Genomic DNA, 25,203 nt, shown 5'->3' with positions numbered 1-25,203 from the left:
GTGCAACGCAATGCTCAAAAAAGCAAGTGTTTCCAATGCTTTGCTAAGACGACAGGGTGGTGGCACCAGCCCGTCGCTTTGCGTTCCACTCCTTATCGCCTTCCTTTGTTTTCGAATAACTTGCCAGATGGTGCTCGTGTATAACGTGCCTCGATGCGCTCGCTAGCCATCACTGCACGGATCGAGACTCTCTAACGGAGCGCTTCCAGAGTACAATTCACCGATTTTCTCGTGCAGAACATCAAATAAACGGTTTGTTCACTCTCCACACGCAAGACTACCGTCTTTCGACGACATTTGCAGTAAAACATGCAGATACGGGGCCAATTTTTTTTTTCTTGAGTTTTCATATATATCTATATATATGTGAGATCTAACAGACAGTAATGCCAAGGAATGTACAGGGGAAGTTATTAGAACCAATGGAATGTAAATAAGAAAGAAAAGTGGATGAAAAAATAACCAGCCGTGAGCAGGCTGGTTATTCATTCGGTGTGGCGGCGATTTATTCATTCGGTCATTCGGTGTGGCGGCGAGCTTCTTCACCTCTTCTTGCACAATTTTGCGTATCAGGTCACGGCGGCTGCGCTGATTTGTCCGCTGTTGTTTGGGCGATCGTACTGGCGGTAGCGTAGCTGTAGTGAGCGTTCGATGGCGGTCGCCTCCTTCGAAAATTTGTTGACGCTTGAAGGTGGGTTCCACACGAGACCAGCAAAGAGCTGCTCTTTAACACCGCGCACGAGGTGGCTGATCTTTCTGCTCTTAGACATATCAGGATCGACTCGGTGAAAGAGACGAGCCATGTCCTCAACAAACATAGCAACAGATTCGTTTGGCTTTTGAATCCGTGATTCGAGGAGTCGTTGTGCATGCTCCCGCCTTTCGGTGTTTGCGAAGGTGTCCAGGAACTTCCAGCGGAACTCGTCCCACGTTGACCACACGCGATTAGTGAACCATGTGCGAGCCCCATCCTGAAGAGGGAAATACACATACCCCAACTTCTAAGCAGCGTTCCACCCGTTAATGTTGGCTGTGCGCTCGAACTCCTCAAGCCAGTCATCTGCGTCCTCACATGCGTTGCCGTGGAAGTCCACAGGAATTTTAGGGGTGAAAACAGTCACCTGTGTCGTGCTTGGGCGGGTTATGGCGAGGCAACTGCTTCCGGACGCAGTCATGTTTTCCGTCCAAGGACCGAACTCTGGGCTCAGGCCTAACAGGCGGCGGCTGGCGAGGTGAACGGGTGTTTCGATGAGCGGAAGTCTTTGTGGACTAGATCCCGGGCTGTTGGAAGGTGTCCTGGACATGTACCCAGCTCCTCCACCAGTGTCACGATGCGGACACAGCAGAAGTCGGATATAGAAGAGCTCACTTCAATTAAATGCAAGGCGCTCGTAAAGAGAACAGGGCAAGAACTTCGTCTTTCTTTCTTGCAGTGCGAGCTCTTCTCTGCAGGTTGAATGCGGCATTCGCCTCCCTCCAGGAAGAGCATCGTCCCGACGCTCTGTTATAAAATATGTGGTGTATGTAGTTGACGTATTATGCAACTGGCTTACTGCAATATGGCTTCATCCGCACAACGTGTACGATTTCTGATTTTTGCTGGCGAGTTCGTGAGGAACTGTCAGGAATGACCTCATAGTTCATGTCACTTAGGCGCCGTACAACATAGTAGGGACCAAAGTACTTCTTCAGTAACTTTTCAGTAACTTCAAAGTACTTCTTCAGTAACTTGATATAATGAGTAAACTCATTATATCAAGGTTCTCTCCCGCTGTTTTGTCACATAGAGGTCGCAAATACATGTCCTTTTATGGAGCGACAACGGGGAATAGAAAAACTTTGTTATATCGAAGAATTCGTTATATGGAGGTTTTTTATAAGCATGTTTAATTGTATATCACATATCACAAATATTTTTGATATATTATAAAAAAACTTAACATATTTCTCATGACCTTAATAACCTGGGCGATATTTTTTAAATTGAAACAAGGCCTGTGCAAATGTCATTCTTTTTGGGGTTCAAAGGGAAATGGTAGCAATATTGAATAGTAGTAGGATTTGACTTAAGGTTTATTGCAGCTAATAACTTGTAAAATATGCTATGTTTTAGCATTTTCTAAAAGCATATAAGCCCGTACAGCGAGCTTTCAACCTTAACAAATAATGAATCTATGTGAGGGTAATATGATCATACAACTTTAATGTGGGGCTTTGCAGCAGTGTGGATTTCCCCTTGCAAGGTGTATTCATAGTGTAGCACTTCTCTGCTGCCGTGAAACCATCTTTACAAAGAAGTAACATGTGGACTAATTATATACCTAATTGTTCATTTCAAATGCTTAAAAAATTTTAATAATTTAAATTCAAATCAAACTGAATTCCAATACTGCAATATTTATTAGAATAATCTAAGTGCTCGAATATTTGCAACAAGCCTCCTTTTTTTAATAAGGAGTGGTTCCTGACCCCTTTAATTATATCAATGGTATTAGCAACTGCTCATGATAACTATGCTGTGTAACCACAAACCTGGTGACTAAAGATGATGTTCACTCTCTATATAGGCATATAAGCCAATGTTACATTAATGTGATACAAACTAAAGATGGTGGAAACAAAAGAATGTGTATTACTTAGCCCTAAATTGATGTGTTTAATTCCACGAATGCTGTATATGCTACATTCACGAAACTCGAAACTTCAGATCATGCTTAGATGGACCTACAGGCGAATTCAGTTATGAATGCCCACTTGCCCATAGAAGTCAAGTTTCAATACACTAAAGTTGCAAGTTGTAAATAAACATTATTGCTGTGTACACTTACTTCATAAACATATCAATCAAGACAATCTTCAAACTGATCTGTATTTCATCAAGTGTAGATAAGCTTGTGATGCCCTCACTCAACTTTGCATCACTTATCCTACCTGATGCTTAGACTTTCCCTCCTTAGAGACGAAGTCTTCCTTATTCACAATGTCTGCCAGGAGTACAGCAGCATCATCTAAGCGGCCAATGTGAGTCAAGTATTCGACGAATTCTTCAGCATTGCCAGGGCAGAGCTGAAGTGAAAAAATAAATAAGTTATTGATATTTACTTTGCTACTACAACAGTCCTACAAACCCCAATACATATGCTGCCATATGGTCTACAAGGACTGCCAAGGTATCAAAGCAGCAGTGGGACTGAAGGTTTTTGGAAAACTAAATACATAGACTATTCTGGCACACAAACATTAACAACTTGTGAAAAATTCTATTATAGCAAAGCTGAATTCACCACACACGAATTTCTTTTAGCTTACTTAAAAAACCATTTTTTATTGTAAAGCATTTTCCACCCCATAATAGAAGCCCTGAACATAATAGGTGGGCTCCCAACTACTGTTTTTTCACTCTTTAATTAAAAAATAATGTTTCTGCTGGCAAAGTTAAGCATCGGTCTGCCAGCTCAAAAGACTGATGCTCCATTAGGTGCTCCTAGTTACATGCACAATTTTGTTGTTCCAACACAACACAGCTCTTAGAGGCAATTGTATTGTGCTTCCCAGCAGTAATCTTGTGTACATGCACTAGTCTGCATTAAACCCAGAGATACAGGAATAGCTTCAAAAATACAAGGACACAGAAAAGTGCTACAGGACCAAGAGCAAGGACCTCCTATGAAAGAAGCGTACTCCTATGACAGAAATTATGCAAGTTTTCCAACTGAAATTCAATACAGTCACTAACTTAAAAGGCAAGCTTCCCACAATTGAGCAAGACTTTAAAGAAAAAAGGTGGACACAATACACTAAAATCTGTTAAATAAAATGAAACTTGGCTATTCTAGACCTTCTGTTCAACTAGAACCAACAGTTTTGGGAAATGCATCAGGATTGATTGATTGATATGTGGGGTTTAACGTCCCAAAACCACGATATGATTATGAGAGACGCCGTAGTGGAGGGCTCCGGAAATTTCGACCACCTGGGGTTCTTTAACGTGCACCCAAATCTGAGCACACGGGCCTACAACATTTCCGCCTCCATCGGAAATGCAGCCGCCGCAGCCGGGATTTGAACCCGCGACCTGCGGGTCAGTAGCCGAGTACCTTAGCCACTAGACCACCGCGGCGGGGCGAAATGCATCAGGAACTATCCAGCAACTGCCCACTGGTGAAGAAAGTGCACCAGACAATGTCCCACTTAAACCAGAATCAATCAAGATCTTTACTAAACTATGCAAAAAATTTGGAGGACAGTAGATTAGCTAATAGACTGAAAAATATCTCCCTTTATTCTACTACGTAACAAAAAAAGTTAACCTCACCACTGTCTCTAATGTGTGTCGTGTTGTATTGCTTATAAAAGTGATGTGCCGCATTCTCTTACTCTTTCATCACTACAGCTAGTGCTTTGAGGCCCTGTTTTGGACTGCACCACCACAGCAACTAGTCCACGTTCTCCAGATTTTTCCTGGCAACAAGCCGCACTATGAAAATGCAGTGTGCACCACTGCAATGCCTTCAGGACCAGCCCAGGTTGAAAAAAACAGGTTGTAACATTTCTTTGCCAACGTAGAAAAAAAAAAACAGTCAACACACCACTTCTGTCTGCCACACACTCCCACCACAAAATGAAATTACTCATTACACTGACATGTTAGCCCCCCCTAAAACAGTTATAAGAAATAAAAATAAAATGTAAATGTCAAATTGGCCACTTTCATTAAAAAGTACATCACATAACATCAATATCAACATGACATGCTGTCTACTGTACACTTTCATTCTTGAAGATTGGCCAGGCAATGTGATCTCAATGTGTGTAAATTAGCAAACTAAGACATGACAACATTCACATTTGAAATTCTAAAAAAATAAATAAAGAATGTAAACCATAACATCACCTACTATCAGTAAACATAAGACAACAATGTATGAATACCGTGCCAAACCACTGAATGGTTTTAGATAAGCCTCATTCATCCATGCTAAGCCTTCCCCAAAAGCATTCTGATAAGTGCAGATGATACCAAAACCCTTGGTTTGCCACTTCAATGATATGAAGCCTGCACAACAGAATTAGGTTAAAAAATTCCTAATGCAATGAAGTGACAAAAGTTTAATATCCAAAATAGAGATAGTGAAAGCCAATAAATCTGTAAATACCTTGAGGTAGCGGCGATAAACACGAAGAGCTGTTTCAGGAATGTCGTGCATATTGACGAACTCTAAATACAGCGGCCATATGCGATGATGCTGAGTGATAGGCAAAGCCCGAAGAGCCCTGTCAAACACTCGTCGAGTACGTGTAATCTTCTGCTGAACGGTGAGGAACTTACAGTAATCCATCCATATTCGGGGCATCTGTCGTAATAGTAAAGTCATGTGTTAATATTCAATGCCAAAGTTCAGATAAAATTGTTACATTAATCAGCAAAAACAAACAAAACTTGCTTAGGCCAACAGCCAGTGAAGGAAGAACTTGGGCGAAAAAAGGGAATAAAATTATGTTCAATGAATTAGCAAAAACTTGCACTTTGCTTCAAAAAATATATATTGCATAAGCATAGTACCAGAACATGTCTGAAAGGTACAGCTAAAATATAGGGCACTGTTGTAATTTATTATTGTCATCAATCATTAGCATAAGAACAGAACAACTAGCATTGTAACCAGCCTACAATGTTCAGAAGAGGAGAGAACAAAAAAACATTAAGCAAGCTCTTCCACGGGCATTAATATTTTTACAGTGATGGAAGTGATTTTTTATTTGAAGCATACTTCAGAGCAGCAAAAGTATTGTTTTGGAGCAGCCATAAATGTTTTAGGAGTAGAAAAAAAAATTTTTTTGGAGCAGCTACAAAATTTGCCATACACAAATTGAAGTTCAAAGCATTGTCGAAGCATCTCGTAGATACAACTATTTATTATAAAATATATTTCAAAGACAACAATCAATGTAAATTTCAAGAAACAGACAATTAAAAGGATGGCCAGTTGTCAAAAAATGTGCTGTGAAATGAGCTATATATGATTGGTGGCCGAAATCAAATCAAACCGGTAAAGCTGAGCACCTCATTTTAGAAGTAACCACATTTCTACATAACTGTTGCCAAATAAGCAGCAGATAATCGGTGTGAGATACTAAAAGCAACCCTGCTTATTTTCAAATTTCACCACACTAGCCTGTCTGCTCAGCTGAAAAATAAAAAACAACTGCCAAATGAGCTACTTGTTTGATATGCCAGTTGTTGTCACATAAATGACACCAGAGCCAAGAATTCTTCACACTAGTACCATTCTGGGACGATAGTATACAGATTCTTTTCAGTTTCTTTAGGACTTATAAGCTCGTCAAACAGTAAAAGTTCGTCATTCTCATTTTCTCAGTGCCACCTCAGAGCAGGTTTCGAGCAATTACTAATAAAAATGACCGTTTAGAGCAACATGAAACAGCATTTATTTTTTGGAGCAGTTTGGAGCAGCACTTCCATCACTGTTTTTAAAGGGCCAGTAAACAGGCTCAGACTTTTTTTTTTTAACACCCCCCCAAAGAAGCTCACCAATTAGTACAGAAGACTGTGGTGATCACATTTTCAGAATGTTCCAGTGCTGCGTGTTGTGCAGACGCTCCATTTCGAAAAACATTTCTCGCACCTCACCACATAGTGCGCACAGTGATGCAGACTTGTACATGGGCAACTTGATACACCACTGAGTTCGTCGATTAGTCCCCCATGAAACGGTGCCTTGGCCCTGTGGTGATCTAGTTTGGGCCACACAGTTCATATTTTCACTTTCCTGTGCTGCCCTATGCTGTATTGTAGAGCGTGAGACTGCCAGGAGAAGCAGCGCTGCCAGAATGAAAGCCTTCGAGACAAAGAGGTGTATCGTTACTTAATGTGGTGCAAGAAGGGTGCTCCTTGCACCAAATTTTCTCCCTGCGTCACCATGACATGTGCTCAGGTGAGGGAAGCCCTGCTCAGTCGTTCGCTGCATGCCAACGATGTATCACTGACATCTTGCCACGTTGATGAAGTGGCAGAGTCACAACAACGAGCTACACCTTCCCCTCTCTATGATAGAGAAGGGGGGTGAGGCCGTACGAAAATTTGAAACCAGCATAAATGGATCTTTTAACCACTGTAACTTCCTCATTATAGCACGAATTCACAAAATTATTGCGGCAGCATGTTCACATAGCGAAGGTGCGAATATTTTACATTACTATTTTTGGATTTCAAAGTAGTTTACTGGCCCTTTCACACAGCCCCCTCCATGGAAACAAAACAAATGCCAAGTGCATGGTGCAAGGAAGTCAAATACCTAAAACATTTCAGCGGTGGAAAAATTATACACTGTCAGCTACAAAAGACTGAAATAACGTTTCTCCCCTTCCCCTCCCGCCAAAAAAATGTCTCTTAAGCACATTAAGCACTGGAAGTGGGCTTATCTTTTGGAGCAGCTTAAGGAGCAGGAATATTGCCATTTTCGAGCAGCTTTGAAGCACAAAAAAGGTGTGTTTCAGAGTGATAAAAGTTAGCTTTGGAGCAGATTTTTAGGCTCGCACATCCTGGTAAATTAAACTTTTTTTTCTGGTAAACACAAAAAATTCCAGTGTTTTTTTACTAAAAATTCAATCCTAGTCAAGTGACCAGACTTGCCACAAATGCCTCCAATCTCTCTCTCTCTCTCTCTATATATATATATATATATATATATAGCCATGTAGATCCTCCATGAGAACAGTAACAACGAAAGCGTTTATTTTTACAGTTTCAACTAGAGTCTGGCCTTCGTGTGTGTGTGTGTGTGTGTGTGTGTGTGTGTGTGTGTATATATATATATATGAATAAAAAGAAGACACACGTCAAAAAACGGAAAGGTTTCTTTACGTTTCGGCCGTGGGACCGGCCTTAAATCTATATGGGGGCCCCCGTATCACATCCTACTTATAAGCAATCAAATAACAAGTCACGACACGTGCAGCACAAGGATTACAGATGGTACAAGCAATAACATCTACAGCGGTCACTGGTGCAAGACGCTGAGTTTCCCCGTACTCTCATTTAAACCACCTGCGATTGTATTGAACTTAAAGATGAGAAATGATTCGCGCACTTCCCTGTCATGATGCGTTTGGAAGCCAGACTCCAGAATCGTGGCTCTAATGTGTTCAAATGAGTGGCCCATTGCGTTAGCATGCTTTGATATTGGAAGGTGAGGAAGTGAAGAGATATGAGCCTTGTGATTGTTAAACCGATATCGGAAGGGTGATTGTTAAACCGATATCGGATTGTGTTAAAACACGGAAATACGAGCCTTTAGGTATACACTTCTCTCCCTTATATATATATATATATATATATATATAAATCTAACAGACAATAATACCAAGGAAAGAATAGGAGAATTTATAGACCTAATTGTAAAGTAAATGTGAAGAAAGAAAAGTGGGTAATAAGATAACTTGCCATGAGCAGGAACCTGCTTATGGCAACACACACACACACACATGAGACAGAATCACTTTTATAAAGTTGCATTTTTTCGGCATATTCCACTAAAAGATGTGCCACCACAGTCAACGTTACGACATCAAGGCTGTAGCAAAAAATCAGCTGTGACACAAAGCAAAGCTATAGAATAAATCACAAAGGTTACTATTCTCTCCCTCTTGAATATTCTTGGTACAGCCATCAGCACCTTTAACTAGAGCGCTCTGTCGCGTGGCCGCAGCTCGCTTGGACTGAGGTCAGAGCTGCCAAGCGTTGAAAATGATATGCTTGCTGCAGATAACGATAGATGGAGTGTGCCTCGGTTTCACTAGTAAATGTCTGTTTCCAGTCTGCCTGACCAGTGGGTCGAATCAACTCACTGGGCACCCCGTTTTCCCCACGTTTCGCTTGTGGCTATGTTACCGCGCTCGCCCATGACGTTCGTTGTCGTGTACTTATCTCGACATGAACCATTGCGTGCGACAGCTTGCGCACCTTTAGAGTTTGAATTCGTGGCTGCTGCTCAAAATAAATCACATGTATAAAAAGCAGAGCAAACCCATGTTTATGACGTTTGTAAAGGTTTCACAATAAATAAATCTGAAATGCAGCGGCATTGTTCATGCACTGATTCATTAATTTTCAGACGTGAATTGAACTGTTCTCGCAATTAATAGTGTGCCGTCCTCTTCGGTTCACGCTGCATGGAAGAGGTGGTTTTGGAGTGCAATGTTTGTGTGTGTTCTCAGCAAGGAAGACGCATGGATACAATGCAAACAAAGCAACTTTGTGTGTAGGTATTACATAAAAGCTTAAATTGCCATCCTATCAAACAGGGTAAAAAGAAAAATACTGATCACAAATAGGATATACTAGACAGTAGCAGTGTGAATGTGCACATAAAATAACTCGTTGCCGCTTCGCATCTTCCTGATGCGCGTCGAAATTTCTGTTGACCTGAACTATGGCGCCCCTCATAATCAAATCGTGGTTCTGGGACATTAAATCTTTTCAACGCTTGGCGGCGCCGACCTCCGTCCAAGCGAGCCCAGGCCACGTGTCGGAGCGTTCGAGTTAAAGGTGCTGACGACTGTATATCCCCAGGTTCTACTAAAACTGTTGCATTAATCAACATTTGTCTATTTCAATGATATTGTCGGTGATTACTCTAGAGATTATCTATGTGGTGTCACCTATCAGCTTACCTTATAAATTTTAAGCAGTGGCAATGCTCTGCAACTCAGTTGTAAAGCGAAAAACAGTTTTGTACGATCTCTGTACTACTTGACTGTAAAAGCACAGTTGTTTCATTGGTCTTAGCGGCAAAGATGGTAGTCCCATTCATTTGAGACAAAATGTTTCGTTTTACATGTATATGCGTAAACTGTTCAAATTGTGCGAGTTCGTAGTACGCGTATGATACTCGTGATTCATTCTGAGGTTGTCTGCTCTTGAATCCCATATTGTATGACAGTGTCATAGTAGGTATTTCAATGTAAGAAGTCATAAAATCAAGCGCTCACCGTGAAAATGACGATACAATTGAAGCCAGATGTATGCGACACTCACCTTATGCATGAAAACCAACGATCGCTCGAAAGCACTGTTGACTTCCTCGTACTCTGGGTCAGTTATGCAGAGATCCCTGACTTGCTGTCTTCTCAACTTCAAATAGTTGTACCAAAGCTTGTAGCTGAGGAAAGTTTCGAAGCCAGCGTTATAACGCTTCGTAAAACATGCTCCCAGTGCAAGTAATAATTTGCGTAAAGAATACAGCAAAGAGCAACAATAACTTTGTCAGACCTGCCGGGAAGCTCTCGTAAAGATCTTTCGCAGATCAAGTTGATAACATGCTTTGGTTGGTCTTTCTTGTAGTCAATGTAGCGTATCCAGTGCTTAACGGAGAAAGGGTTCCGAATGATCTCTTCCTCGTACGGAAGATCATCTTCCTCCTGAAATACACAGCACCGTTAGGAAGCACCCACCTATTATAAACTGAAAATGAAACAACACCTGCCGAGGTTCACTTACGAATACGATATCCTTGGTGCTTTTCATCGTTTCCTGGTTGTTTCTGTCACTTACATAACGACTTCAAGCCTAGATATGATCGCAGCACCAGCGCTGAGGAGCACAATGTGGCAAAACACAGAATCACAACCTAGAAACCACACAGTGTTCCATTAAAAGGCAGTAGCTTTGCGCAAGTTAATACGCTGCATCTACGCTGATCGCGCCATTAAAGAGCTTCATGTGCGTTTGTATTCAATGCCGCTTCCCGCTAGTTTCAGCCATTAACGTACAACACCTTACATTTTCTACACATAAATGTCAAAGTTTAAATGAAGTTAGTTACAAACTTTAAAAATTGTATTTTAATATAAAATATATTACCTTTTACAATGCAAATGTTTATTTTAGTTTTTTGTTAAAACAACCTTTTTTTGGTCGTTTGTGCTGCCATCTTTTATTTGTGCTTGTCCCGGTTTCCAGCCTCGTTCGTAAAGCCCTTTTTCGATCCTCGCCACCGCAGCTGCAGGTGAGTGACTGGCTGTTCACAGGCAATCCGTATTAATCGTAGCATATCTGTGAGTAAGTTGAGTTTTACTGTGTGCCTCTACTCGTTAAAACTCTTAAGGTATCTACTGTATGTCGATTTCGAGGCCAACGCGCGATTTCTCACTCAAAAGAGAATTTGTAGTTCGTGTGCCGGCCTCTTGCTTTTGTGTCACATTTCAAGTCTTCAGGTCTCCGGATTTGTAATTGGAACGAATAATTAAAGTTGACTATAAGACTTTTTGTTAACGGCTTTTTACGAAGCAGTACGGTCTAACTATATACACGTGCTTTTTTTTTTTTTGTCATAGCACCATGGCTCCACGCAAAGGGAAGCAGAAGGAAGAACAGCCGATCGTCTCTCTGGGGCCGCAAGCCCTCGGCAATGAAAATGTTTTTGGCGTGGCACATATATACGCCAGTTTTAACGACACCTTCGTACACGTTACCGACCTCTCTGGAAGGTGAGTGACCAATCACGTCTGAACTGTGAAAGGGGGGCTATATCTGCACTGCCAAGAGCCCGGCGCCGCTTGGGTAGGTTTTCTACCCGACCTCTACACGGTCGCCGGGTGTCATGTTGGTGCTACAGCAACTGGAAAGCTCGTCTGCTCTGTTGTGCTCAAGATGAAGCCTCTGGGGTCCTCGCTGCTTTCCGACACTAGTACTAGCAAGGTTCGCTAACCACGTGCGCATCCCTGCAACTCGTGTAAAATCGATTATCACGTTGTGCTTTAGCATAGTAGGGAAGGGACAGGTGTTTTGTACCTTCATACATGGCATGCCAGTGTTATCGGAATGTTGTAGTTGCAATCATTCACCACACGGCGTGTCGTGATGCTAGTAGGCGCGCTTTGTATGCGCATCTTTTAATGTTAGTTGTCGTTCGACGTATTTTCCCACTGACACCTCTGCTTATATAGAGCTCTTTTAGCAATGTCCGACTTTTATCTAAAATTCCTCGTCCTTGTGTGAACATATCTGATATGCATGTTCATATTTCCAGACAAGGAGCGTTTTGGTTTTGACTTGAGCATTGTGCTGCAGGCACCGAGTGCATGGCTTTTCTTGCACTAATGCTGAAAAGGAAGAACATTCATAATCTTAGTGCAAAATCACTCAGGCACAAGTAGGGCCTTACCTGTGACTTGTGTAATTTTGCACTGTAAACTCAATAAATTGTGACTTCTTGTACAAGTAGTTAGTTTCATCTGTTATTTTAGGGCTCCACTTTTTTGATAAATGGACGTTTCACAAATTTCCAGCAAGCTTTTTGATAGGGCATGCAGTGGACACTGATAGTGCTTTGTTTGGGATGACATTTCAGCAAGGCTACTTCTGCAAACATGAGTGTGACAAGTGGTACGTTGCATTTCTAGCTTGTCACATTCATGTGACAACAGCAGTGGTGCAACAGAAGTCAGTAAATAAAGGCTGGTCAGCAGATTTGTGTGGGGCAACACGCAAGTCTGCTTGTGGAAAATTAGCAATTGTAGAACATTTGCTGGTGAGATGATTTCAATCTGAATTGAAATCAGCTCACTTTGAACTAGCAGGAATTAGGCAGGTGTGTCTTCATATTGGGTTGATTATAAGGTTCGAAATGTTCAGCATAAACTTGAAACTCTGCCAGTCGAGATGGGTGTTAAACAAAGCTATATTGCAACACATGTGACCAGGCTCTGTACAGTGCACATTTATTATCTGCATGGTGTGTTGGGCACTGCTACGTGATGTCAGACCCACGGCAACTTTAGCTTCGATGTGCCATTCTCGTTTGGTGTTGATCAAGAACTGCAGACAACTCTAGAAAAAAGTGGCTCCGACTCCCCTGTTGCTGTGCTCTTATGAAACAGCATGTCTGAAAGGGGCCATGACACCATTGGTAGGAGGGGGTCCTTTCCTGGCTATAAGCCACTTTTTTAGCACAGCCAGGTGAAGATTTTGCATACTAGAGAGCGGAGCACGCACAAGCCACTCCATGTCATTTGCTGTTTCAATATAGTCATTCTCGGTGAGAACTTATGTTAACCTTGGAATTAAGGGTACAGAGGCGAGGCTTCCGCACATTTGTGTTGCTCAAGTTCGCAACTTCCAGGTACTGTGGCGCCACTAAGCGGCGGCGACCGGAAGCTCTGTTCAAATGATTGAATGGTTTGGACATGCTTCAAACAGCAGATGCTGCGGCTTGTTTTCCCGTGTTTGTGGTCGTTTTGCAACATTGTGAATGGCCCCGATATTGCTGTAATCCTTTGGGTTTCTCAAGTTTAAGAGAAAGAAAAAAGTCGCCGCATATCCACGTAGTGAAGGATGAGTGGGGCGAAGCATCCGTCCGTCTAACCATGGGTCCACTGGTCGTGTCCGTCTGTCGGTCCATGTAGTGAACACTCAAGTACCGCCATCTAGCGGGCATCCCAAGAACTGCACGAGAGGTGGCTACCTATTACATAAATCGAGGACGCACGGCCCACAGTTTAAGGAGCTTCGTCCCTAAAAAAAAAAAAACCCTGACTCTTTTCACTGCGAGCCTCGATGCTCACGGCCCATGCTCACAATGTGAGGAAAAGTAAGCCTCCCGTTCAAATTTGTGCCCTAAAAAGCCATGAGTGGTTAAGAGGGTTAAATTTAGCAGGCAAATAACCAAGGCCCGTGAATGTATGCAGCACCTATTTTGTGCACGAATACAGCAACTTCCAAGTTAGCAGTTTTCGCGCTTAGTTTGTCTGCTCGACACGGTCGCTGTGCTAACTGTACCAGAACTAAATCGGGAATTAAAGGGGTCATGATACCCAATTTTCAACCATGATCTGTGTTGTGTGGGTTGATTCTTCTACATTCGCAGACAAGCTGTCGATATTTGAGTGAATTCAGTCGAGCCGTTAGTTTATAATGGAATATTTTTGTAAACGAGCGAGTGGCCCGAAAGTTGGGCAACACTGGCGTGATTGCTAGCCGTGACGTCACGAACCGTTTTGGGCGAGCTGCTACCTGGTCTGCATTTCGGACGATCGTGTTCCGTAGTCGGCTGCACTTGTAATTGAAGTTCAACTTCCACTGGAACTAAATGGCTTCCAGGGGTTGAAACAAAGCCACCACGTCACCCATGTAGCACTGGTACTTGCAACAAGCAATTTTGTAGGTAAAAAAGTGTTCTGTGAATGTGCAATGCACATGCCGTCTGCTACTACGGATAAATATTTATTGAAACTCCTTGTAGACAGTGCTATGGTTGAGTGTCACCCTTGCTTTTCCTTTAATTTTGGAGGTCAGAAAGTGTTCTATGAATGTGCAATGCATATGCAGTCTGCCACTACGGATAAATATTTATTGAAACTCCTCACAGGCAGTGCCATGGTTGAGCGTCGCTCTTGCTTTTTCGGTTTTTTTTTTTTAACGGAAACCAAATGCAATCAACAGAATTCAAGCAAAGCTTCGGCAAAAATGTATATCGTGCGTAACACTAGCACCGCACTGACATGTCGTTCGCTTCGGCTTGTTTGCATACGCAGCATTGCTACGACCACTTATTTATTATTTCGGCACGGAAAGTTGTGTATGCACGTATGTCAGGCAACAAAAATCTGTACGCTTTGCTAATTTCATGGCGCTAAGTAACTGTTGCTCGCGAATGCAGTGTCTCACTTTTCAATGTGGCACGCTGCAGAAAGCCGTCTGCAATGCATGCCACAACGGCGAGGTTGTTGGCATCTTGGTTTGCAGTCTTCGTCGCTTGAGCTGGTGATGGTGGGAGGAGTTCACAGCTGCTGACATCTATGGCTTATTTTGAACTGAAATAATGTCTTACAGCCCAGTTTTCACATGTGTACAAGCATATTTTACCTTCTACCCTGTTTTTCTCTGAAAACCAATTGTGTGACCATGTTATTGACCCCTTTAGAAATGCGTTCTACCTCTAGAATAGAGAAAGGACCGGTTTCAAAACTTTTGCCGCATCATTACACATCTCAAGCGTTTGCAAAGTGCTTCCACGACTTTCACATCTCGAGCAAATTGTGTTTGGTCTTACTTGCTGATATCACCAAAGTGCAACAGCGTTATATAGTTGGAGGTTGACAGTATTTGGTCATTCGAAAGACGTGCCGAAGCAGGCCAGAAAACCAAGCTTACTTGTAAAGAAGCAGAAATCTGATTTGTTTGATGACTAGGTGGAACATTACAATTTGATTGTTCAATATATATATCTCCTTTTTGAGCAAAACATAAAATACTGCTTTATCCTTGTGAAATTTAAGTATCTTGAAATCAATTTTTTGTTGTTAAATTTGCCCCATTATCTTAACAACTTCATTAAAACGGCTTTTTTTTTTTGCCAGAATAAACCTAACGCCAATAAAAGCTACTGAACTAGAACGGTGCATGTGTTCTGAATAGTTCACGATTTTTTGCAGTTTGTAAAAAAATTGACACACTACTTGCTTTACTAAAACATTGCCAAAAAAATAGGCACAGGAAATCAAATGTAGGGCCTAACCTGTGCCCTTAAATGTTTTACGAACCACCTTTTGAGCTTGGTGAAAAAGTACAGCCTGTAAAATGTTTGCTGTTATGAACAGCTCGGCTTCATCTTGGGGTGTTGCATAGTGAGCACGAAGTTGCCATTTTCTTGGGCATCCCCTTTTCATACAGAGGCGTGTCCTTGCCCGGTCTGGAGGTGCCAGCACTTGTATGTCAAGAAGCTGGTAGCATGCTGTTCGCCAATAGCCAACAAATCAAGAACGGTGTTTGGATCGAATGTCCTTGCAATGGAGTGCAGGCACTGCACTCCATTGCCTAACATTACACACCAAGCCACACTTTCGTGCTGAATTAAGTTTTTTACTGTGTCATCTCTTCTTGTCTAGCTTCCAGCAGGCTCGTCATAATTATAGGAGAAAAGATGCAACAAAACCCAGCAACTCTACTTGTTCTTGACAAATTGACAGATTTTGTTTCATTTCAAGCTTTAAAGTGCAGTGTCTTGTACCAATTAACTGTTTGCATGGGAAGCAAACTGTTCAGTGTTCTGTCTATAACTGCAGAGAAACCATTGCACGAGTGACTGGTGGCATGAAAGTGAAGGCGGATCGTGATGAGGCATCCCCCTATGCTGCTATGTTGGCCGCTCAGGATGTTGCTGAAAAGTGCAAACAAGTAGGCATCACTGCTTTGCATATCAAGCTGCGTGCTACAGGTGGAACCAGGTATGTCACTTGCTGAATGGCTTGCATTTGTTGGGAGACGGTATGCTGCACTGTATTAGAGCTTGCTTCCTTCGCCTTTAAGGTAGCAGGTGTCAGACTAGTGCGACATTAATGTTGTCTTTTGGGCAATAATGACTGTATACTTGACTCTCGTTGCTTGGAAGCCTACATTTTGTTTGTATTTACTGCTGTTATCACACCTTTTACATGTTCTTTCTCTTCTGCTTAGCTAGCGCTTTAAGTATGCTTTAGGAGGTTTCAAAATGAAGGTGCACTGGAATGTAATGACCACAGATGAAATTTTAGGCAAATAATTTTGTTTCTATCGCTTCTATATGATATGACTTTGATATGAGAAAAACTCAAGGTTAAAGGCTTTTGTATGGTTTGTGTAGTGCCCCGCTGCGGTGGTCTAGTGGCTAAGGTACTCGCTGCTGACCCGCAGGGCGCGGGTTCGAATCCCGGCTGCGGCGGCTGCATTTCCGATGGAGGCGGAAATGTTGTAGGCCCGTGTGCTCAGATTTGGGTGCACGTTAAAGAACCCCAGGTGGTCTAAATTTCCGGAGCCCTCCACTACGGCGTCTCTCATAATCGTATAGTGGTTTTGGGACGTTAAACCCCACATATCAATCAATCAATTGGGACGTTAAACCCCACAAATCAATCAAATCATGGTTTTTGTAGTGCCAATAAGCACCTATAAATGTCTATTTTCTAAAGTGAGGCCTATGTGAACACTACTTAGCGCCAAGTTTTGCTTTATAGTGTAGGTGATTGATTCTTGTTACTGGGCAACATTTATTGTTTGGAACTTAATGGCTCAACCTAGTGTTCTAATTCAGCCAACATCTGGAACATGTTCTAGTTCAGCCAACATGTTATTGTGAGCTAATTTTAATAAATTTAATACCATTGACTTTGTAAGGGATCAAGCTTTGGAGCTATGCTATTTTTTTACGGCTAAGTTGTACTAGTAATATTTTGTGAACAATAATGTGAGCTAATATTCAGAATTATGGAGCATCAATACAACTTACATTCTTTATGTGATGTATACTAGCATTAATATAAATAGCATATCTCCACGTGGCAGATCATTGGCTACAGCTGCATATTAAACTACTCGGCCAAAAATATTGGGGAAAAGTGCCTTAATGACCCGTAAGAAATGACCTATTTAGACTTCACTTAGTTATAAACTGAGAACTAATTTAGGTACAATAAAACTAATTACATTTTCAAAACCAGGAGAAACGTGTGTACACACCTTATTTCATTAAAGTAACTGTAATAGTAAAAATTTCACTTACAAGACCAGTGTCTCCCCTTAGAAACTACGAATGGAAGTTTAGGAAAATAAGATGTCATTTGGAGCCATGCTTTTGACGTCTGCTCCAGTGATGTCGCCCTTTTTCAAGGAATTCTAGGTATTTCAAGCCTCCATCCTATCCTGAACATGTCGGTCAGGTTTCTTACAGTGTGGGCCTTGAAAATTTGCTCATGTAGCCTTGAGAGCCCTTGAATTTTTGTCATGTAAACGAGCATGAATCCTGCATACATTGTGAATTCAGACTGTCCTTTATTAAATGCTTTTAATCCCACAAAGAATGAGTAAATTGTAACACACTGACGTAACAAAAACGTGTGACATGCTGCCCATGTCACCACTGTGTTATAGCAAAGCAAGTCTTCTTTTCTGCGGGCACACATTTTTCCTGAAAATGATTTTTTCTTTTTGTTGGGGTAGGTAGGCACGAGGGCTTCACCTGTCACACATTAGTATCGCCATTTTGCTTTGTGGCTCCCAAGGGTCGTTTCTGTGTACTTGCGGTGAAATTGCAATGGTCAGTTTTTTTTTTTTTTTTTACGTACCATGTTGGCTCTAACCGTTGCTTGAAATTATTCATTCAAATTTGCATTGCAAGTTTTGAGACTCCAGAAATCCTTAGTATTGAATGAGATTTTGAAATGAAGTTTTCTGTATTTCCCTTCTACATCTTCTGAATGGCTTTCTTTGTGCTTCAAAAATTGCTCCAAATTTTATGTGGGCTGGACCACCACTGCTTTATATAAAAGATCATTCAACTAAAGAACTGGCATGCAGGTTTTGTTTTTGTTGTAACAAGGTAGAACAGTCAGACTCAAGATGCTTATCATTGAATCTGCAGAACCTTTGGCACCATTAATGGGCACAGAAATGCATAACTGATCTTTCAAATGGCTTGGCTTTGAAGAAGTCAATATGAGACTGCTGTGCAAACTCCCATATTTTACTGCAATTCTGAGCTCCTTTCGTAAAAATGGTCGCTTGTTAATAGTGGTGGTAGTGGTTAGAAGATGAGAAAAGGCACCTAATTTCTGCAACCCGGTCGGGAGCACGGCGCAGTGCCTGTTAATAGTAGAAAGCTTAGATGTCCACCTAGCGTATATGCATTGAAAATGTCCTCATTGTATGTTTAGGACCAAAACGCCTGGGCCTGGAGCACAGTCTGCACTGAGAGCCCTGGCACGCTCAGACATGAAGATTGGGCGTATCGGTGAGTAGATACGCTTGATGATTCTGCTGTTATTGGGGGAAGTAAATGTGTGTAGAAGTGGCAGTAGAAAAATTATAATGTGAAATTTCACTTCTAACTTGGCATTTAATTTAATTCTTAAAGGGCCCAGTGAATTCAATTCTGGGCTTTGTACAAAGCTTTCTAGGATACTAGATATCCCAAGCAGTGTAATATGCACTACAAGTTTTGTAAAAATCTACATAAATGTAGAATGTTCTGTTTTTTTTTTTTTTTTTTTTTCCCATAAAGTCGTCACAAAAAGTCCACCCTCGTAAAAAAAACTTTGAAAGTCTAACCACTTTGGGCAACTGAAGTTGTCTATCGCCATCCCAATCGACATTGCTTTATTTACTGCCAGCCTTCTGCTGTGGCGGCCTGATTTGGTGCTTTTGTTTGTTGCCTTGTGAACCTACTTTGGCTCTGCGCTGCTTTTTTTTCTTGCCCTCGAATGGTGGCCAATGACAGTTCACCATAGCGTTCAAGAAATTAGCTATCTAGTTTGTTAAGGCACGAAGAAATCTGGTCTGAAGTGCTTGAAAAATGTGTGGGGTGTTAGTGTAAGTGAGCGCTAGTGGGAGCCGTCGGTCAAAAACAATAACTGCAGGTTTATCTTTGCGCAGGTGTTCTCGCTGTTCCAATCTGGCCAAATGCCCTTTTTTGGTTGCTTCCTACAATGCCAACAGCTCTGATTACAGCGATATGTGTTGCTATGATGAGTGAGCAGATTGAGTGCATAACAGAATCATTCACTACTATTGAACGCTGAAAGATATGACGACGCACAGCAATCAGAAGAAAACATTGTTTTGGTGCCAGAGCGCATCATATTTAGAGCTAGGGAAGGTTTGTCAATGCCTCCAAAAAGACTTCTGCCTGTGACGTGAGCTGCAAAAGTGCTATCCCTACCCTTTTCGTTTTCTTCCTTTCCACCCGCTCGACCCGGTACAGTTGCTAGAGCCTCTCGCGGTGACTCCGAGTGAGTCTAAAGTGCAACCTTTATTCTTGAGTGAGTTTCACTTTCTAACGCGCTCTTTGAAAGCCGAAACATCGCAAAAGAGTATATTTGATTGATATGTGGGGTTTAACGTCCCAAAACCACTATACGATTATGAGAGACGCCGTAGTGGAGGGCTCCGGAAATTTAGACCACCTGGGGTTCTTTAACGTGCACCCAAAAAAGAGTATATTTTGAAAACCACTTATTCGAGTAGTGTCTTATAAACTATCTGTTCTGTAAATATCAATGCTTGCTTCATCACAAAAGTACGTCAAATAAATTATATGACATGCATGCCGCAGTGAGCGGCCAGTGAGTGCTGATAATACCCCAACTTCGCGCTTTTGCAATTTCCCAACCACGCGGCCCAGTGCCACCATCTTGGTATTGTTTTGCTCGTGAATTCTTGCTCTTTTTTTCGCCACCTGCAGCTGCAGCACCCACGTGACCACGCGGGAATCGCTCATGATTGGGGGGCTTTTGATATTTTAGGACCTCCAGCGGCTCGCATGCGAAGCCACGATTGGAAGAAGCGTGTGCTTCTTGAGGGAGTGGGCGATCACGCAGCTCCTATTGGCTGCTGCGCGTGATGACGCATTTGTTCCCCCGGCTTGCCGTCTGCTTCGGGGCCGGCCTTGCAAGTGCCGCTGTTCTCTTGGCGTGCGTTCTTTTCCCGTTTGCCATCATTCTGCTCGGTTCTCACGTGTGCTCTTCGATCTTTCACAGTCTTTACGAGACAATCTTTCGCCGGGTTCACGGGGCGCTGATTGTTGTTCTGTCACTAAGGATGGGCAGGGCAAAGTTTGGGACTCAGCACGCGTTCTGTTCAAGAAAGCATCTGTTGGAGCGTATACACATGGTGAGGCTCGTTCACGCGCCAGTGCGTGAGCGACAGTCACATCGATGCTGAGCAGCTTCTCGTTCGTCTCTTCAAGACGACTGCATTCATGCTTATTGCGACATCGAGAATCGGTGCAAAGCTCCGTTGTCACAAGTGAGGTTAGTGTTTCATGCTCAAGAGCGCCTGGTGCGTTGCGCTCGCTAACTGCAATGATTACGGCTCAGAACAGTGGGACCGCATCGTCCACTGTGCATTTAGCAACACGTTTTTGAACATGCGAGAAGTTAGCCGCTGAGGATAGCGAACGTGCTGCTGTGCAACCAAACTCGAAGCTATGTCGGAAACTGACGGCGCTATACCGGCAACCAATGGGCAGCGGAGAAAGACCCTTTCCGTGTGAAAAAAGCTCAAAAACAGCTGCAACACAAGCAGAAAAAGAAAAAGCGAGTCTTCAAGAACATTTCTACCTACTTTGCGGGGTCATTTTAGACCAAAATATGTGTTCAAAACTTTCAGTCCGTTTTCTCAGAATGACTTTTTGGGATAGTGAGGCTGTTAAGGGGGGACACGGCTCTTAAAGGCCAAAAATCGCAAAAAAAAAACTTTTTGAAGCTGACATTTTCGGAATCTGTACCAATTTTTGCACCTATCTGAAAAGTTTCTAACTTCTCGCGTCATTATTTCTGGCACAAAATCAATTTATAACATCCCTGTGAAATGACTGTGAGCGCAAACTGGCGCTAAAATTGTGCTTTTTCCGTGCCAGACTGTTGCCGTTACACACGAGCTATCAAGTTCATCTTGGTCTCGTTTGGAAGGGTCGTTCTTCATCTTCAATTTCCCGCCACCGCTGGCTCGCCTTGCTCATTGGGTTTTTAGCAAAAACGCGCACTAGCGCGCGATTCAATTGGCTGCTTGGGGCACGTGACAAAGCCTAGGCATCCGATTGGCCAAGGGGCGCTTTCGGCGTCTGCTTCACCATCGGGACGTGCACAGACATGCGCTATTTTGTCATGGTGCTACTGACTGCCTGCGGCGGTCGTTCATTCGCTGTGAACTTCAGAAAGAGCCCTGCTATGGCTCAGGACGAGGATAGTGAACTCGACGCGGTCAACGGCGGTTGCCAAGTCACCGGTGTAGGCCTAACTCACGTACGAGCCCGTTGGTTGCCGACGTTACTGAGAACGGCTGTTTTTTGCGGCCTCATCAGTTGGACGGCAAGTGAAAAGCAGAAGTGAAGCTACAAGAGATATCAATCTTGGTAGTGACGGAACGGAAGCATAGACTTACCGCTAAACGCGCCAATGCCGCAGTTCCCCCGCCTGACGAAAGGACCTTGAACTGCGCGACGGGTCGTCAGAGTGGAGTATGCCACGCGTTGACGAACAGAAAGTCAATCCGTTCACGGTGAACACGCTCGCTGCCCCCACTAGAGGCTACTGGCAACTGGTAGACTGCTTTTAACGACGTGTTCGCAACGTTGTCGCGATCTCCGCTCGAAAATGCGGCACTCTTACGTGAAAAGGAAACTTAACACCTCGGCACTCGTGTAGCCTCGAAATTGATGAGCGAGGGAGCAACTTTGGTTAGCAACATTTACGGGCAACTCATTCTGGACAAGCCAGAAAACATCGCCCTGTTATTCGACGTATTGCGGATGACGCACGCACATTTGTCGCACATCTCGGTCAGTGCAGTCACCGAACTGATAAGCGGCCTCGCGGCAGACCAGCACACGGCGACAACTTGCTACAGGACTAGAAGAAACGACACGCTCGTGCAAACAATCAGTCTTATTACATTCCCAGTGCATATTAACTGACTAAAAGTATGTGTGCCATGATATTTTTCCCTCGGAACGGCGAAATAGTTTTAACAGCATTATTCTTGCACAGATTTTGACCACTTCTGCAAGCAACTGTGCTTGCAGAACCATCCTTGTGTTGTGACGAACGGTGCTTGTCCGATCACCATCGGCAGGCGACGCCGTTAGGCTTAGCTCGCTTTCACGAGGCTCACTGCAGTCGCCGCAGCCTTGGCTTCAGGTTGCCGGCAAGCAGTCGTCTCCAAGTTTTTCGGCAGGATTGGGCACTTTTCGAAGGTGTAACGCTTTCCTTTTTTTCTTGCCTTACTCTTTTCGCCTGGCGAACTTGCAATATTCGGACATCGTTGCATGCAAGCAATTTTTAAAACGGCGTCACACTATGCTTCTCAAGCACATCGATGCGCGGCAGCAGACACCAACCAGCTGCACCAATCACAGGGCTGCGTTTAGTCACGTGTACAGAATAGGCCAATGAAGTCGTGCAACGGGAATTTTTTTTCTACGCAGTATTACTACGCAGCAAATAGGTGTACGAAAGAAGTTGTGGCGCGAACTTCAAGAAGAAAAAAAACGTGTCGACGCGACCGATATGGTCACGATAGCTTGGTCGGTTCAGTGGCAACGCAGTTTGAAAAACAGCCCATTTTTGCACTTCTCACACCCAACCAACCACACGAAGCAGCAAGCTGCGGCCGTCCAGTCTCTAAGCACCACCGCACAGTGCCCTCTGGTACCGTGTGGCAGCGTTCCTTAATGGCTACGCTGTCGATGTCCCAGGCATAGTGTTTTCTGGAAGGCATTGTTTTCAGTTTATTTCGGAGGCTTTGATCACATTCTGATCACTATTTGTAACCTCAAAGCGCATATAAATTGAGGCTGTCAAGGGGATTGTGAAGTTTTACAAAGATAATGCTTGAGCCTGTCGTTTACCTCTCTGCCATGCTTAACTTGCGTGGCAACTTAAGGGGGGGGGGGGGGGGGGTCTTAGAATGATAGAAAATTGTCCACACAAAATAGATCTTTTGCAAAACTTGCTTTCAGGGAGTTTGTACTTCTGAGCACCTACTCTCAAATTACTAATGCTAAATACGATCTGGAAGTGCAATAAATTTGTCCTTCAAAGCACCCTGGCAGCAGTAAAACAATGCTCTCAAAAGAACAAAATTTGTTTGAACTTCGCGCGGGTGCGTCATGAGTGTTGCAGCTGATCAAGCCCCGCCATCTTAAAGCTGGTTTCTTTGTGTGTGATTTGCGCCATCTCAAAATTACATCACTCAAGCAGACTGCCTGCTGTCAGGAGTTTTGTGAAGGTTGTTTCCGCATTGCTGATTGGCTCACGTGGCGCACTTTTCGAGTGCACCATACTGAGTCTCCCATTGGCCGACATAACTGGCTCGTCATTCTGTTTTGTTTGTTTGCTGTTGTGGCTGTCAGATCATGTGTGTCTGCTTTTACGTCCGGTGCGTGTTTCTCAACCCGCTGCGTTTCTGCTTTACGCCGGTGGTTAATCTCCGGGATCGAGATGCCCAGAGACTTTCGTCTGAAACCGTCCTCTCAACAAGGTTTTGGATGACCCCGGGCTGCGGCAGCTGCATTGTCAATGGAGGCACAAATGCTGTTGGTTCGGAGCCTCACTACTGCGTCTCTCAATCATATGGTGGATTTGGGACGTTTAACCTCCCATATCTACCAACCAGGTTTTGGAAGCCGTAAAAAGGGGGCGTGGAACAAGAGGGTGCCTGCTAGAATTGCACTGTCGGGACAAGAGTTCTGTGGAGTCAGTGCCCATTAGGCAGCTTTAGCGGAGGGTTTGAGATCCACTCGAGGGGGGGGGGGGGTCAGATTTCTGTGTGCTAGCAATTTACACACTAATGCATAGAAGTAACTGTAAAGTGCATGTAATCCAATACATACATAACTGGGCCTGTTATGTCTATGAGCTTGCTGTGCCTATTAGTTCTGAGAGTTGAAAAAGGCCACAAAAAATGTCATGCAGTCTGTTGAATAGTTAACTACACAGTGGAACTTGTGCTGAAATTCTTTTACCTTTTCTTGCAGAGGATGTGACACCCATTCCATCTGATGGCACTCGCAGGAAAGGTGGCCGCCGAGGAAGGCGTCTGTAATTTAAACAGGGCCCCAATAAATTTATTCATCTCCTGTATATTGTCTGTATTTAGCTTCAGTATTTGTACCAGCATTACCATTGCTGAGCTAATCTGCCTCTTCGTAGTGCTACAGCTTGTTTGCCCTTCCTGTGACGGAAAATTTTCCATTTTGGTATGCTCTTTGCATGCTGTTAAATTTCTGGGGCTTTCGTTATTGCAATGCAATTTGTCCTGGATGACCATGCAAAACTTCCTTGCAACTACAAAGGCCGATGACATGGCAATATGAACAATGCAGCATTTGTGCAAGACGTGCCCAACAAGTGCCAAGTTGTGTGCTCACACTTTCATTAACATTTATCATACAGCCATCGCGGGAAGAATCATGTAAGCTAATAAATTGTGTGCTCACACCAATTCAAGCATAGCCAATCAGTGTTGTTGCCTTTCAATTTTATTTGATACACGACAGCAATTCTTGTTTATTTTTTATAAGGACATAGCTGAATTTTTTAAAGTCTTTACTGACCAGAGCTTGCAGTGAGGCGGACTTCGTGGCTCCTTTTGCAGCATGATTCTGGTTCTATTACAAGGCCCCTTTCTCTATTGAGCATTGTCACATGCTCGTG

General features: G+C 43.2%; 2 protein-coding genes across 4 annotated transcripts in view; one reads left to right on the top strand and one right to left on the bottom strand.

Annotated features, from left to right (window-relative positions):
* fand (Pre-mRNA-splicing factor SYF1 fand) overlaps positions 1-10,687 on the bottom strand; it is a 106,789-nt gene extending 96,102 nt beyond the window's left edge. The window contains exons 1-5 of the mRNA XM_075878532.1: positions 10,520-10,687; positions 10,292-10,440; positions 10,058-10,181; positions 5,157-5,354; positions 2,932-3,066 (exon numbers count right to left, since the gene is read on the bottom strand). Of these exons, the coding sequence (XP_075734647.1) occupies positions 2,932-3,066; positions 5,157-5,354; positions 10,058-10,181; positions 10,292-10,440; positions 10,520-10,546 (633 nt within the window). The 5' untranslated portion in view covers positions 10,547-10,687. The remainder of the gene's footprint in view (positions 1-2,931; positions 3,067-5,156; positions 5,355-10,057; positions 10,182-10,291; positions 10,441-10,519) is intronic.
* Positions 10,688-10,932: 245 nt separating this feature from the next.
* Positions 10,933-24,630, top strand: LOC119188042 (small ribosomal subunit protein uS11). Of its 3 annotated transcripts, none has more exons than XM_075878539.1 (5): positions 10,933-11,027; positions 11,356-11,508; positions 16,084-16,245; positions 18,706-18,782; positions 24,525-24,630. In XM_075878539.1, the coding sequence occupies exons 2-5, from the start codon at positions 11,360-11,362 to the stop codon at positions 24,590-24,592; spliced, it is 456 nt and encodes a 151-aa protein (XP_075734654.1). In that variant the 5' UTR covers positions 10,933-11,027; positions 11,356-11,359; the 3' UTR covers positions 24,593-24,630. The 3 variants fall into 3 exon arrangements, with proteins under 3 accessions (XP_075734654.1, XP_075734653.1, XP_075734652.1); XM_075878538.1 differs by having other exon boundaries at positions 10,998-11,076; XM_075878537.1 differs by having other exon boundaries at positions 11,009-11,080.
* Positions 24,631-25,203: the final 573 nt, after the last annotated feature.

This window comes from Rhipicephalus microplus, chromosome X (assembly GCF_043290135.1).
Source record: "Rhipicephalus microplus isolate Deutch F79 chromosome X, USDA_Rmic, whole genome shotgun sequence".
Taxonomy (NCBI): Eukaryota; Metazoa; Arthropoda; class Arachnida; order Ixodida; family Ixodidae; genus Rhipicephalus; species Rhipicephalus microplus.
Note: the sequence above shows the minus strand (reverse complement) of the source record. Positions and strands in the feature narration are given on the sequence as shown.